Source organism: Saccopteryx bilineata, chromosome 3, assembly GCF_036850765.1.
Source record: "Saccopteryx bilineata isolate mSacBil1 chromosome 3, mSacBil1_pri_phased_curated, whole genome shotgun sequence".
Classification (NCBI taxonomy): Eukaryota; Metazoa; Chordata; class Mammalia; order Chiroptera; family Emballonuridae; genus Saccopteryx; species Saccopteryx bilineata.
The window spans coordinates 72,115,654-72,132,119 of record NC_089492.1 but is presented as its reverse complement, the minus strand read 5'-3'; the positions used below and the strand labels follow the sequence as shown (position 1 = coordinate 72,132,119).

Sequence of the window (16,466 nt, the reverse complement as noted above, 5' to 3'; positions counted from 1 at the left end):
AAATTATTTCTAAAAACTAAGCATTGAAAATAAATTTTGAAAAGCAAATCCCCAAAAATTCCTTCTTTTGTGGTGCATACACATACATCTGCACACTTAACTGAGAATACCTGCTTGTAGCTCCAAGGCTACTTCCATTCTGAGCGGTGGAGAATAGCCAAAGCATTCCGCTTTCAATGGCACTGGAAATCTCCCTTCCCTAGTAGGGCTATGTCTCCTGGATATTTGCAGGTGATAAACTAGTGATAAATCATTAGTGTTAAATTTCCTTCTTTCTTCTACAGACAGAGATAAAAATATGCTTTCCCTTGTTCAAACTACTCAAATTATGGGTAATTAAAATACATGATACACCCTGGAAGAGTTTTTCTTTTTTGCTACTGATTTTGTATATTTTAAAATTTATCTCTGGCCCTGGCCGGTTGTCTCGGTGGTAGAGCGTCGACCTGGCATGCAGGAGTCCCGGATTCGATTCCCGGCCAGGACACACAGGAGAAGCGCCCATCTGCTTCTCCACCCCTCCCCCTCTCCTTCCTCTCTGTCTCTCTCTTTCCCTCCCGCAGCCAAGGCTCCATTGGAGCAAAAGATGGCCCGGGCACTGGGGATGGCTCCTTGACCCCAGGCGCTGGAGTGGCTCTGGTCGTGACAGAGCGACGCCCCGGATGGGCAGAGCATCGCCCCCTGGTGGGCATGCCGGGTGGATTCCGGTCGGGCACATGCGGGAGTCTGTCTGACTGCCTCCCCATTTCCAGCTTCAGAAAAATACAAAAAAAAGAAAAAATAATTATCTCTTTGATTATGTCGAGGTCTGTTTGTTTCTTTAGCTGTAACATCAGGAAGCTGAAACAAGTCTTCGATTTCTTTTAGCTTTAAAATCCTATTTTGTTCTTATAGTCTCTTACAGAATGCCTCGTCATGCTTGTAAAACAATACAAACTGTAAAATAATCTTTCTCTTGACAATTAAGGGCATTTCTCAACTAAGAAGCAAAAGCTGTTTTTGTGGTTGCAGGGCTGTAAAACCAAGAATATTTCAGATCTTCCAATTTTATGTCTAGAGCAGAGCTCAACTGTTCCTAAATCATCTCTATTTGAGAAAGTTTTAATATCATCCAAAACTGATAAATACAGCTGAATATTAATTAACTGAATAAGACAAGAAAACATTCTCAGTAAGAAATGTAACACCAAGCCTCTCTTCAGCTTCATCCTAAAAACCCTATAGTAAAATTTTTGAAATAAAGCTGTTTTCTACGTGTAATTTTTTCCCACAGCTAAAAGGAACAGCAGGACTTTCCAGCCAACTCATGAACAGAAGTAATTGAAGAAAATCAGACAGACTGAGTTATCTTGTTCTAGATTCCACCTTTAAAAGATAATTCTCAGTAGGCCCCCACTTCGGGAAAAACATGTTTGCAAATTACCCATCCTATGTCAAAACAAAATCCCTGCCAAATCACTGTTGTGTTTTCCTATTTAAATCAGAAAGTGCAATTCAAAACTAAATAGGATAAGTGTCAATGTGATCCTTTCAATGGCAATAACTTAACCTTCAAGAATGAATCTGTTATTCTATGAAAGCAACACATTAGACATTCCATGAGATTTCAGATTTAAGTTCCAAACACAATGCCTCCTTATACAATCTTTAAAGCCACCTTCTTTTCTCCCTGTTGGTGGTATTATTAGACCTGTATGGAAAATGACATCAATGAAATAAATAAGCCAGCCCATCCACGCTGACAGAGTGTATGACATTTTTACGACAAAGTCATCAAGTATAAAAAGTACTATGTAGCAGAGCAGCAACACATTCCTGACAACTCAGAAATGACCTCAGGTGTTTAACTACTCTGCTTCACCTGTTTTGAAAAGACTTTGTAGGCACAGGGAAAATGCACGAGGCTCAGATTTCAAAGGAAACACCTGTGTGACTTGACAGACAAGCCCTCCCAGGTCCCGAGAAAGTAGCATTACCTGGGGCAACACACATATTAGGGCCTCCTGAGAGTTAGAGATGTGGGACAATGTGGCAGAATTTTACTTAAATTTCACTTCAAAACAAGGCCTAAAAAAACCTTTAAAATGGAGCAATCTAAAATTTAGGGAATTGCCTCTTCATTTTATTAAAATTAAAATAATTCTTGAAATGGATATTTAATATGTGGATAAACTCACAGATGATTTCAGTTAAGCCCATTATTTCAATATGACACAGACTGAATCCACAATGTAGGGTAGAGGGTCCTTGCGGGACAGCGGGGCCATCAACTGGACACAATCCTTCCATTTCTACAGAACATCTGCTAATTCACCCCATCTCATCACACGGCCAAGGCTCTCCTGAGTCCGGCCATGACTTACTAAAGCGCTTCTATACCACTCCTCTTCAATGTGGACTGCTCCACAGCTGCCTCTCCGGACCTTTAAAGAGCTTATAAATCACCAGGTCTTTCTATAACCCAAATTCTGATTTGGTAGACCAGGAGAGAAATTCAAGCAACGACATTTCTAAGACCCGATGCCAGAACTGTACACTGCATCACCACACAGGGAATGAGGGTCTAGCACCTGTCCATTCATATTTCTTGGTCATTGAATCCATCAGAGATTTTCCTCTAAAGAAATTGTTCTTTCCCTCCTCTCCTTCTTAATCATATAGTTTTCCAATGACTTGGAAGATCTATTTTAAATGCGTTCGGTCTGAATTGCCAAAGTACAGAAACTCTTGAAAAGCTGAACTTGGATTATTTTTGTAAATGTCATACCCTTGTGCTGACTTTGTCAAAAAATTAGGGCTATAATGTCTTCATTGTTTTCCTTTTATTTTTTATGAGGATTTATTGAATACTGGTATTTATTTATTTATTTATTTATATTTTTCTGAAGTTGAAAATGGGGAGGCAGTCAGACAGACTCCCCACATGCACCCAACATGGATCCACCCAGCATGCCCACCAGGGGGCGATGCTCTGCCCATCTGGGGCATCGCTCTATTGCGACCAGAGGCATTCTAGCGCCTGAGGCAGAGGCCATGGTGCCATCCTCAGCACCCGGGCCAACTTTGCTCCAATGGAGCCTCCACTGCGGGAGGGGAAGAGAGAGAGAGGGAGGATGGAGAGGGGGAGGGGTGGAGAAGCAGATGGGTGCTTTTCCTGTGTGCCCTGGCCAGGAATCGAACCCGGGACTCCTGCACGCCAGGCCGATGCTCTACCACTGAGCCAACCGGCCAGGGCAATTCATTGTTTTTCTTGTCAATTAAGATAGGAGTAGTTAGTAATCTTTAAGATTATGTTCTGGAGGCTTGAGATGACCACAGTATTTAAGGAAATCCTTTAGCTATTGAGAAAATACCATCTACCTGTACTTTATGCATTGGCTCAATTTATAATAACGAACACCCATATTTTAGTTTACTGATAACCCTATGATTTTAGATAGATTCAAGACTAATCTGAATCTCAAGCCCAGAAAAATATACAAAAGGGAAAATAAACTCTCACAATAAATCACTCTATAGCATCTATTTATGCATTAGTTTATAGTTTACATTTGAACAGCAAAATAACTTGGGTGTTGAAACTAAATAGAGTACTAATTGCTTTTATTTATTGTACTAAAGGATGCTTTTCTAACTTTCAAAGAAAAAGAGATAAGTTAGCAAATGAAAAACTTTTTGGACAAAGTAGTACAAGAAAAAGATTATGGACACAGAAACCGAAATGTACAATTTAACACTATATAATCTATATTTACACCAAAGGCTAACATAAAACAATTAAAAATGTATATGTTTACATGCTTTTAATAAAATTGCTATATTAAGTTGGTCATTGTTCTTATATTGAGAAATGTGTGTTACATTTTCACTAATGATTCCTGCATCAAGAATGATAAATTGTTCTTTTCCAAACAGTCATTGGTTGCTATGTAAGCCATATGGTTTCCTGTTCTCCCCTGTTAGTAGGAACCTTAAAGCTACTTTAATAACCATAACATTCTCAATGAGCTTTTCAGACATCCTTTAGGAACATGCCTCTTAGCTTTGTCTTCTTCAACAATTAAACAATGATTAAGGTGATAGTTTTTAAAAATATGGTTTTTCCTTATTTGAAAATCTGAGAAATACTATGTTAAATACTCATTTTTTCCTACATAGCCTTTCTCAGTCCCTAAGTGTCATTCTCTCTGTCCCCAAAGTCTCAACTTGTAGATACCGAGTTGCTTCAAGCTCTCTGAGCCCTGGATTCCAGTTGGATTTGGCCAGTGGAAGACACAGACAGAAAGTCAGAGCATGGGAGGTGAATTTAAAGTATGTATTCCTCCCTTTTCGACCACACTCATCACCTCTGAGTACAGATGCTTTTCGATTTAGGATTGTTAGTACAGGTAGCTAGTTACTTAAGGAAAGGAGGAAATGGAATCAGACATTAAGCCTAATTAATTAGGAAGCTAGAGGTTCTAGACACCCCAGGGATTGCAACATTTGCCTCCCAAGGAGATTAACATCCTCCCCTTTCTCTTAGGGGATGAGCAGTGTAATGGGATTATGGGAGGGGAGAGGGTAGTGCAGGAAATTCCTCTGCTTGGTGCCTGTGAAGTAGAAGTCAAGATGGCGCAGGGAGAAGTAGATAACTACATGTGCAGTAGACACCAGATGACAATGCAGAAAACCTTTGGGGCATGCACAGTAGGAGCCAAAATGGCAACATAAAGGGGCACAGGTTAGCCTGGAAAGCCTGGAAAAAAGATCAGTTTGAAGGATAAAGGGAGGACCCAGCACAAGCCCATGAAGGATTAAGAAAGACTGGTTAGTTTGAAAAAAAGCCTGCACTCTTCCTAGCTGGAGGTAACATAATCAAATCTTAACAAAGGCCCCTATCTGTAGCATGTGTACGCTCCAGTTTGCCCTCTCACTCTCTCATAGCAGCCATGTGGGACCGGCAGCAAGGGCATGGGTGCAGCATCATAATGCTGGCAGGAGAAAAGCCGGGAGCAGAGACTATGCTGGATCACAAAAGCCCAGGATGATGGGTTTTAGCTCTGGATCCTGACCTTCCTCATGGGACACTTAAACTCACCAGGCTGGGACTTATTCCACAGCGAGACAGAGCTAAACCACCTGTCTGTGGATAAGATACCAGGTATCTGGGGACAGTCCTTTGTTTCTACTACAAAATATCTTACCACTACACCTCATCTTCCTACATGTGGGTCCCGGAAATGCTTTTCTTTCTTTCCTTCTTTTTCTGTGTGACAGAGAGAGAGAGAGAGAGAGAGAGAGAGAGAGAGAAAGAGAGAGAGAGAAAGAGAGGCACAGATAGGGACAGACAGGAAGGGAGAGAGATGAGAAGTATCAATTATTCATTGCAGCACCTTAGTTGTTCATTGATTGCTTTCTCATATGTGTCTTGATTGAGGGGCTACAGCAGAGCAAGTGACCCATTGCTCAAGCCAGAGACCTTTGGGCTCAAGCCAGTGACCACAGGGTCATGTCTATGACCTCATGCTCAAGCCAGTGACCCTGCGCTGAAGCTGGTGAACCCGCGCACACGTCAGCAACCTCGGGGTTTCTAACCTAGATCTTCTGTGTCCCAGTCCAACGCTCTATCCACTGTGTCACTGTCTGGCCAGGCTGGAAATGCTTTTCTCATGATTATGCAAGAGCCCTATTTCCACCAGCAACATCATGGGCTTACTTACATCAGGATAAACCCATTATTGGTTGAAAACATCATCGTCAAAAAGGCATTTAATACAAATAATCTAGTGAACATCATAGCTGAGCCTAGCCTACCTTAAGCAGAATATGGTAATTTCTGAAGAGGAATCAGGCCATTGCCTTGTTCTGCTTCTCCTGCTAAAGTTCTCATCTTCTGTTGCTTATGGAGGGAGTGAGAGTAAACCAGCTTCTGAGAGGGGAGGGCAGATCACACGCGAAAACAGCATGCATTCTCATCCTGGGAAGTGAGGAGGCAGAGGTTGGTGCCAACTCCTCTAATCTCTTGAAACTGGGCTGGCAAGCAGGTGATTTCTGGAATCTCACTATTCTAAAAGTCACTACCTGTTGAAAGATTCAGAATCTTCCCCATTAATATTTAAACCAGAATGAAAACTCTCACCGATTTTCAAAAATTGGCAGCCAGTTTTTGGATGGATTTAGACTTGCACCAGATTTGGAACTCCCAGGCTACTGTCAGCCTGACGGACCAAGTCAGTCAACATCATTAGTCCTGCAGCAAGGCTTCCTTGAAATTTCCAAGACTGATATAATTACATAGGGGTTTTCATGTGTATCCACACCCTTGCCACTCTCACTACCTTTACAGCAACCACCCCACTCCTAGCCACTGTCACCTGTAAGACAGATTATTGCAATAGCCTGTCTTCCTGCTCACACCTCTGTCCCACCTCCTTACCACCTAACATCTATTGTCAACAAAGCCTGAGTGATTCTGAATAAGATCATGCTATTCATCTGTTCAAATAGCTTAACTATCTTTCTAATACTCAGACCGAAAGTGAGCCTTGACGGTGATCTGTACCTGTCCTCATTTAAATCCCCAACCCTGTTTTTTTTTGAGGGAACCCTTGTCACTTCGAGCCTTCACATGTCAGCCATGGACCCCCTTGCCGAGTTTGGAGATTCAAGGTCTTTCACACTTGTTCCAGGCAAAGAAGAATATTTTGTGTGTACTACTAAGCTCAAGACAGTGCCTATATTTGGTCAACTCCTAGTACCTGAAAGGAATAAGTAACAGTAACAATTTCAAAAGTTTGTGGCATTTTTCTGATTCTGGGTGTTCCATTCGTATGTTGAAACTACTACTTTTTCCCTGCCTTGCTAAGACCTTAGATTTGCTGCTTACATTTATGGAGGAATCTTTTTTTTTTTTTAGCAAGAGGGACAGTGAGGCAGGAAGGAAGAGAGATGAGAGACAGAGAGGACCGACAGGTAGGAAGGGAGAGAGATGAGAAGCATCAATTCTTCATTGCCGCACCTTAGTTGTTCATTGATTGCTTTCTCATATGTGCCTTGATGGGGGGTGGGGGTGGGGAGGCCTATAGCAGAGTGAGTGACCCCTTGCTCAAGCCAGTAACCTTGGGATCAAGCCAGCGACTTTGGGCTGCAAGCCAGTGACCTTTGGGCTCAAGCCAGCGACCATGGGGTCATGTCTACAATCCCATGCTCAGCCAGAGACCCCACACTCAAGTTGGTGAGCCTGCACTTAAGCCAGTAACCTTGGGGTTTCAAACCTGGGTCCTCCACATCCCAATCCAACACTCTATCCACTGCACCACTGCCTGGTTACTCTTTAATCTCCCCAAACTCCAGGGTAATTACTAAATGTAACAGAACTGAAATGTAATGTCACTTTTTTCCTAGAAGTGTTGACATCTACAATGCAACAGTCAACCCCCCCCAAAACAACAATATGTTAATTTGGAAGTGTTATTTTTTTAAATACAACTATCTATTCAAATTAGGTTTTGTAAAAGTTTAATTCTGTAGACAAAGATACTTAAAACAATGTGTCTAAACTGTGTTATTTATTAATAAACTGTTATTAATTTTATAACCATGTTATATAAATACTTAGAAAAATTAGATAAGCTACTTCAGATAGAGAATTAAAAAGCCTTAGTAACTTTAAATAATGATAATATGTTTTGAACCCAGAATGATATTACGTTTCAGTGCATGTAAATTATTTTATATATCAATAGAAGCAGATATATTTGAAATTTCTGTATTTTTGAAAATTACCAGGCAAGTGCAAATAAATAGAGAGAAAAGTATCATTTTAGAAATCAAGTTGCCATAAAACCTTATTTGCAGTGAATTCCTGCCACTTTTGGCAAGATAAGAGCTGTGTAAACACTGAGCCTTCACTAAAGGAGTCACAGGCCATCACTTCATTATCAGCATTTATTCTGAATCTATGTCGCTAGCAGCGAATAACATCAGAAGACTCGGATTTACGAGAGTAAACAAAGAAACTCACAATCTAAAGCACACTTTTTCAGGGCCCTGGCAGGTTGGCTCAGTGGTAAAGCGTCGGCCTGGCGTGTAGAGGTCCGGGTTCAATTCCAGAACAGGGCACACAGGAGAAGCGCCCATTTGCTTCTCCACCTCTCCCCCTCTCCTTCCTCTCTGTCTCTCTCTTCCCCTCCCGCAGCGAGGCTCCATTGGAGCAAAGATGGCCCGGGTGCTGGGGATGGTTCCTTGGCCTCTGCCCCAGGCGCTAGAGTGGCTCTGATCGCGGCAGAGCGACGCCCAGGAGGGGCAGAGCATCGCCCCCTGGTGGGCAGAGCGTGGCCCCCTGGTAGGTGTGCCGGGTGGATCCCGGTGGGGCGCATGCGGGAGTCTGTCTGACTGTCTCTCCCGGTTTCTAGCTTCAGAAAAATACAAAAATAATAATAATAATAATAAAATAAAGCACACTTTTTCAGTCTTGGATTCAGGCTACAGACTGTCAGAAACAGGACAAAACCCACACTTTCATGACTGTGGGACCTAAAGAACCCTTGGTTGGTTGGCTCAGCGCCTCTGGTTCCCTAGCAAAAAAGGAGAGGCCCCAGCATTGGGAAATGTGTGTGCTAATGTTCTCCCCCAGTGGGAGCCACAGGTGAGGGGCGAGCCAGCAGGCATAGGATCCACCTGTCCGCACAGGCTGGCACAGTGCTCCAAAAGGCATGGAAATAGTTATTACAATGGTGGAAAATGGCTCATATAATTGGCCCATGTGTCCTTTTTAGGTAAAGTATCCTGGTTGCTAAAAGCACCTTCTAGACTTAGGTACATTTTGTATCACAGTGAACTATTTGGATTTTAGTCATCTATGTTAAAAATTTGTAGCAAGAGGTACGTACCCATTAATTCATTCTGTTGTTTTAAGTTCCAGAACATTTGAATATTTTTACTGTTCTCTCAGTGGCTCTGTATGATTGGACAATTTATAGTATACCATGAATATTTTTAAAAGTAGGAAATAAAAATCCTGAAATATTTGAAGCATTTATTCCTACAACTCTGGTGGTTCCAAATTCCATGTCTGAATCTCTGGTGTTGGTGGTATCCTACCTACCAGACCTTTTATTATTTTAATTCCTCTTTCTCACCGATCCCTCATATTTATCTCATATGTAGCCTCACCTCATGTTCCATACACCCCTTCATTCAACATTTATTGAGCATTCGACAACAGTTAATCAACAAGCATTTATTGAGTATTTCTTCTATGCCTCAGGCACAGGTTTATAAAGAGAAATAAGGCAAGATCCCTACCTTTCTAGGAATTCAAAGTCTTGGAAAAGAAAACACATGTCAATATTTAATTGCAATAAAATTTTAACACTAACTAGGGTTGCACAAAATACTTGAGGGGCACAGAAGGCATGCGGCAGGGGAATGGGTGTGCCAGAGAAAGTTTCACAGGAAGGTGTTTGTCCTGAGTCTTGAGGAAGACTGTGGGAGGAGACAGAAGCACAGGCATGGTGGGCACAGAGGACACGGAGCAAGGAGGCACAGAGCATAAAAAGCACCACCATCTTTAGGAACAGTGAGTAGTTCACTGTGAACCCAGATGCAAACATACAAAAAGCAGTTGAGAGGAAGAGGCCCACTGGACTGGACATGCTTCCTCTTCTAAGCTAGTCAGTGTGGGCTTGACCTGGGAGCAGCAGAGAGCTAACACAAGGCTTGTGCAGCTGGGCGACCATCCAGGTTTGTTTGAGGGAAAACAAAGATTTTGTAACAGTGTGACAGGTGGAGTAAAGTAGAAATAAAGTAGGAGTAGACTGGTTGAGGCTGTTGGATCGGAGCTGTGGTACCAGCCTCGGGGTTAGCAAAGGTTAGGATGAAATAGAAGAGACAGATTCAAAGGACATTTCTGAGACACAGCCCGCCAACTGGCAAGTAATTGTGCATCTCCACTCGTGTGTGGAAACAGGTGGGGAAAGCAGAAGTTGAGGATGTGCCTGATTTCCTGGGTCGCTATTCTCGTTATTTGCTTAGAGATGGCTGAGCAGATGTCAATGAGAGAGAATCCAGGAAAGGCAGTGAGATGACAGGCAGGGGTGGAGGAAAAGGGCAAGACGGTGTGTGTTCTCTTTAGACATCTTAAGCTTGAAGTAACTGTTGGTAATATTACACAGAGATGATCCAGGCAGTAGCAAATGACTCTCAAAGAGGATTGCTGGATGGAGATATAGACTACAGACCCATCAACAAATGGAGGGTATTTATAGTCAAAGGAATAGGTAAGGCCCTGAAGGAAGGATGAAGGCCAAGAGCAAAGACCTGAGGAAAAAAGTTTTAAGAGATGAGCAGGAAACAAGAACGTTTTGACAAAATAACCAGAAAAATAAAAGAACCAAGTGATGGGGGTCTTAGTACTCATGAAAAGGAAAGGTTTGAAGAAAGTAAATATGCTCAACAGTTCAAATCTGTGATCTCACTACAGCCTGTGGGATTCACGTCTTTACAGGAATTTACCAATGAGTAAAGCAATGCCCAGAACGGTTGCCAACTATTGGAGTTCACAGACGTATATGCAGGACAGACAAAAAATGAACCTGCTGCTATCTTGATCCTAAGCCAGTATTTTTTGCTCTGAAATCTGTTGCCCCTTCAGCAACAACTTCATTTGATAACCAAAAAGCTCCAGTTTCTTAATTTACTCTAAATTAAGGGTGGGTAACATCTCTCCTTAGGATCACTGGTTTCCATCATAAATAACCCATTCTCCCCTTTCTGACTCCGCCTCAGGTCTGTACTTTCATCAATCTCACTGCTTCTAGTTCTCAACAAAAACCCTGCCACCCATGTCTGTCTGTCCATTCCTGGTCCTCATCCTGAGATACGCCCTCCACCCTTTGCCACAGTTCATGGTTCTGACCACCTTCCAGGAACAATATACATACATCATCTTCCACCCTTAACTCTGACCATTAGGAATATCCCACTATTCTATGTTCCTTTGGCATTATTCACACATGCGCACAGAATTTGGTTCTCTCTGCTTACTTGAAAATTTTCCAACGTATCTATTCTTTCCTCCCAACTAATCTGTAAGCTCTTCACAGGAACATGTGGCTTTCCAGAGTCAGTGTTTAACCCTATTAACTAAATGAGTGTAAGAGTAGGGGTAGGAATGTGGAGTCAGTGAGTGTTGATGTGGCCTGGCTGCCACAGGCTGAAGGACAAAGAATAGACCAAAATAAACACCAAATGTAAATAAAGTAACTGGCTATTCACACATTTAATGTAATATGACCAAAGGTGGTGGCGTTTAGCATACAGCATTACACGGATTGTACAGGGAACAGCTCTTTAGCGATTTTTTTATTTTTTTCTCTGAATAAATTCACTCTATATAATTATTTGAATAAATTATGTTTTCACCTGGTTGAGAAACATCTGCACTTATAAACACATATACTGCTCCCAAAAACTAGGGGATATTTCAAAATAAATATGAAGCAATACAATATCCCCTAATTTTTGGGAGCAGAATTAGGGGATGTTTCACAATGAATATGATGCAATAAAATATCCCCTAATTCTTGTGAGCAGTGTACATCAATAGTATTTCAAACAAAACAGTATTGTTCGTTCCTTTAACTCCCTTTTGAATGTGTAGTCTAGAAAATGTGTCCCAGTATTACAGATGGGCATGAAACTCCTGTGCAGCCCAGGTAATGGCCAAATCACAGTTGTCTCTCAGGGCAACACAACATCAACCCTGGCTGGTTTCTGAATCTGCATTTCAAAGACAGAATAAAACCAGTGAAACTAAAAAAGGCAGATAAACAGCCCAGACTAGACATCATACAATAGACAGTTATTTTCTTTGGAAGTCAGACAAAAACGAATCACAGAACTGTTCTTTCATTATTTCCATATTACTTAAAATACACACAAATACGCTAAGATTTCTTTTTGAGGGTTTGAACTCCCAAGTTCTTTCTTATTTTAAATAAAAAGCAACTGAATACCTATCCGTGTGGAATGAGCACACCATGGCCTACTTGGAAAGGCTCCATAATTGCCTCTTTCTGTCTGAAAGCTCACTGATGAAGAAGTCATTAAACTATTTTACTTTGGACAAACATTTAAAAATATACAAAAAGCAGAAACAAGACATTACCAATGTCATTTCCTGCACAGAACTTTGAAAAGAGCTGATGATTTCCTCAGATACTCTAATTAAACACTATGTGGAGATATAAAATTAGTCATGTTTTTTGTAAGTGTGTGTGTGTGTGTGTGTGTGTGTGTATGACAGAGAGACAGAGAGAGAGAGAGAAACCAACAGAAATGAGAAGCATCAATTTGTAGTTGTAGTGTTTTAGTTGTTCAATGATTGCTTCTCATTTGTGCCTTGAGGGTAGGGTGAGGAAGGGCTCTAGCCAAGCCAGTGACCCGGTGCTCAAGCCAGAGACCTTGGCCTCAGGCCATCGGACTTCAAGCCAGCAGCCACTAGACTTCAAGCCAGCAGCCCCTGGGCTCAAGCCAGTGACCATGGAATCATGTTGATGATCCCCCCTCAAGCCAGTGACCTTGGGCTTTGAACCTGGGACTTCAGCATCCCAGGTTAGCGGCTTTATTCACTTTGCCACCACTGGTAAGGTAGTTATATGTCTTATTAACATTTCATGAGACCTTGCAATATACCTGATAATGAGCTAAACTTTACACAGGTCATGTCATTCAATTCTCATACCAACCTTCAGAGGTGAGTGCACATGCTAGATTAACACGAGGAAACTAAAGTTGAGACAAGTTAGTAAATTACCCAGTCACATTGTTAAAGGGTATCAGTGCCAAAATTTAAACCTCGACAGCCTGATGGCTGAGCCCCAGTTGTTAATTTAGGATGAGTTCTAAGGAGTGCTACCTACTTTCTTTAGGGTAAAGAAGCTAACATAATAATGCCATATTTTGTAATGGGTAATGTAAACTTTAAATTCCCAAGTTTGACAAAAGTTACACCTAAACAGACTATACCCATCAAAACTAACATAAATGCAGAAAAGAAAAACTAGAATATACTGAAATTAACTTCACCCTGCAATGTATTCAAGGAAATATGGTATTCCCAATACAGTATTCATTAAATAAGTTTGCTATCACCAATGATTATTTATGATCAGTCTTTGACAGTACATTCTTAACTAATGTAAGAATTATAATAGATTTTTAAAATTTTTTTCTAAATATTGAGGGTATGAAGTACTATATCAATGGGTTATACGCCAGTGATATTAAAAAATAATTTGTTTCCCAAACTTCATATTTTGCTATAAGAATAAATATAACATTCTTAAAAATATGTCACATATTTTTATTTAATCCTTTGCCCGAGCTGAGTTTCACACTTCAAAGTTCACAAATACACCCTAGAGAGAAAAAAAAGCTACTGCCAAGCACTAAACATAAAGCCAACACAGAAATGTAACCTTTACAATATTTCATGTACATATATGTAAGAAACATGAGCCCTTTGCAAAAAGATTATACGTATATGTGTGGAGGCAAAAGGAGGTTTACAGCTGTGAGCACTTGAAATTCAGTTTCTTTCTGTAGAGTTTATTCTTGTATTACTATTTATTAATCATTGTATTGTTTTTATATGAACAACTGTAAACCTCCTTTTGCCTCCTTCTCTATAATCAGCAATCCAGAAAGCTTCTTCACATTACTGGTCCCCGATTTTTAAGACCCACCATTCACAAGAAGGTTCCCTTAGTTAAGAAGTAGAAAATAATTATTCTACTTAGTCACTGAAAAGCAATACACCAGCTGTTCATATTTTCTGGATTGGAATATTCCTAATCAGAGTAGAATTTAGAGCACTTACTAGGAGCATTGACGTCTAGAGGTATTTAATTTGACTCTGAAATTCAAAAAGCTCTTATAATGAAATAAACACTCATAAATAAATATGCATTGAAAGATACTCTCGAAGAAAAAAAAAACTTTTTTGTTTCATACAGGACAAATGGTAAAGATCAAATAATAGCATGAGGGAATTTAACCAAAAAGGCAGAAAGAATCAAAAGACATTTCTTTGTACATACCATCAGACAAATTTCCTTACCATATACTCCATATTAGATGCGGTTGGATACACCTGACTTCGTAATTTATTATGAAGGTCCAAGATACTCTGCATGTCATTGTCTGTGATGGCCCTTTTCCCTCTTTGCTTGGCTGTCCACCACTCACCATCCTCATCCATGTACTTTTCCAAAAGTTTCTCCAATAAAGTGGCATTAGGAACCACCATGGCTGGAATTGCTCTAGCCACGAATAGCAGTGTGGTCAATCGGAGCCACTCCCGTGCAGTACACTTCATAATGAATGATCTCAAGATTTCCCCGGGAAAATCTCCAAGACAAGCTCTTCCTCGCTTGGCTATAACGACATGCAGTGTGATTAATGTGAAAATCTAGGCAGAATTGATTTTCTAGTAATGAAAATAAGACAGTTACAAAGCGGAGTGTACCAGATTGATCTGTCTATGCATAATGCCAGCAAATGGACATGCACTTTTGAAACAACTAATCCTACACATTATTCCTTCAGTGTATTGCTCCTACAAAACAGACAACATATTTTCCAAGAAAATATACATAAGGCCAAAAAGAAATGGCAAAAGTAGCCCACAAGAGTCAAAATCTGACAATAATTTCTGAATTACAAGGCTGTACATGGCTCTAATTACACACAGCCTTCAAAGGGCATTACCTATCTAGTATGTTTTATATCAATCTAGAAGTCCGAGTTCCCCTGTAAGCCATTATTTTGATCCCAGTGTCCCAGCTTCAGTTCACAGACATTCAGAATGCCTACAACATTCTAAAACTTAAGTGACTATTCTAAAGAAGTATAAAATGTTATTCATAGATGTATCCATAGGTACAACTAGAGGGCCCACTGAAGGAAAGCGAACGAATGGTTCAGGTAACTGTTGCAAGTCTCGTCTATACTAGTACGCTAGCTAAGAAGATTCCACCATTCTTTCCTGGGAAGTGTGCCTAACCCGTGGCCCGCACACCAGAGAACTGACACTTCACCCGCAACTTCAGAGCCCTCCTGGCCACACGCCGCAAGCGCACACGGCTCACCCAACCCCAAAGGAAAGCGCGCGCCAGAAGGAGGGGGTGAAACTCGGTCACTTACAAGAGCCAGCTTCCCGCAGTCTCCATCGCGGCTGCTTTCCGAGGAGCCCACCCACCCTCCAGTCTAACCTTGCTCTCTGCAAGTTGGTTTTTTTAAAAAGTAGGTGTTAAGAAGAAAAAAAGTAGCTAGGAAAAGGGAGATGCATGATACTCGGCGATAAGTTTCAGAAAGGTCCTTACCTCTCCAGTGTGAGGTTCCCTACGAAAGTGGAGCCCAACGAGCTCGGCGGCCTCCCGCCCCCGATGCACACGCTACCGCACACAGAATGCCCGGTTCGAGAAGGACCGGGGACCGTGCGTCCGAGGAGACCAGGGCGCCAACTGCAGCGGAACGCGAGCCTGGGCCTCCGCGTTCCTCCAAGACCTGCACCAAGGAGCAGGCAAAGCTCCCCAAAGTTACAGGCTGGAGTTGGGGCGCACAGGAGGCAGTCTAGTTAGTTGGCCAGGGTGCGCGCCCGGGCGTCTCTGAGCGTTCTCTGCAAGAGATGGGGGCGGGGACAGCAGAGCCCGGCGGCGGAGGCTGGCGGCGACCTGGGGCTCCTGCTCCGTGCAGCTGCGGTGCGCAGAGCCAGGCGCCGAGAGCTTCAGCCGCTCGCTCCAGCCCGGGGCATTTATTGCGGTCCCTGCGCGCGCACGTGACGTGAGCGCCCTCCTCGCCCACCCCACCGCTCCCTTGCCCTGGATCTGCGCCCGCCGCAGGCGCTGGGAGCCGCCGCCAGCCTCTCCGCGGGCCTAGCCGAGTCAGGACGCACGGCCTCTGTGCGGACCATGTGGGAGGCGTGTGCAAGGAAAGACCCAGTTCCTACCGCCCCTCGCGGCTCCCCTGCTCCGGGTTCCTTCCAGATGAGATACTAAAATGACTTTAACAACCCTTACAAAGAAGGAGCTGCCCCGGAAAGCTAGCTGAGGGAGAGGCAAGGTATTAGCACCTCCGCGCTTGGAGATGCCTAAGGGGAACTGGGGGAGGGGGGATAGGGAAAGTAGGGTTTTCCCCTTTATTTTTCCCAAGGGATCACTTCTGTTTCCAAGAGCCATTGTCTAGAATTCAGAAGTTGTTGGGTTTGGCTCCTTTAAACCTTAATGATGACCAGATGGGGAAGGGGTTTCATAGAATGATGAGTGATCTGCGACTCTGGATTACCTGACAGTTGAGAGCCCACTCCATTCAAAAAATATGTGGCATTCGCTTCCCAAGGTGACCACAGCACTTTTTTTTTCTGATTATGTAGACATTTATGAAGTTGATATGAAGTGTACCCTCAATTAATTTATCAAAGC

The 16,466-nt window shown here is 42.3% G+C and overlaps 1 protein-coding gene across 1 annotated transcript in view; it reads right to left on the bottom strand.

Moving 5' to 3' along the window:
- CRISPLD1 (cysteine rich secretory protein LCCL domain containing 1) overlaps positions 1-15,754 on the bottom strand; it is a 42,833-nt gene extending 27,079 nt beyond the window's left edge. Inside the window, 2 exon segments of the mRNA XM_066266345.1 lie at positions 14,105-14,421; positions 15,369-15,754. Of these exon segments, the coding sequence (XP_066122442.1) occupies positions 14,105-14,362 (258 nt within the window). The 5' untranslated portion in view covers positions 14,363-14,421; positions 15,369-15,754.
- Positions 15,755-16,466: the final 712 nt, after the last annotated feature.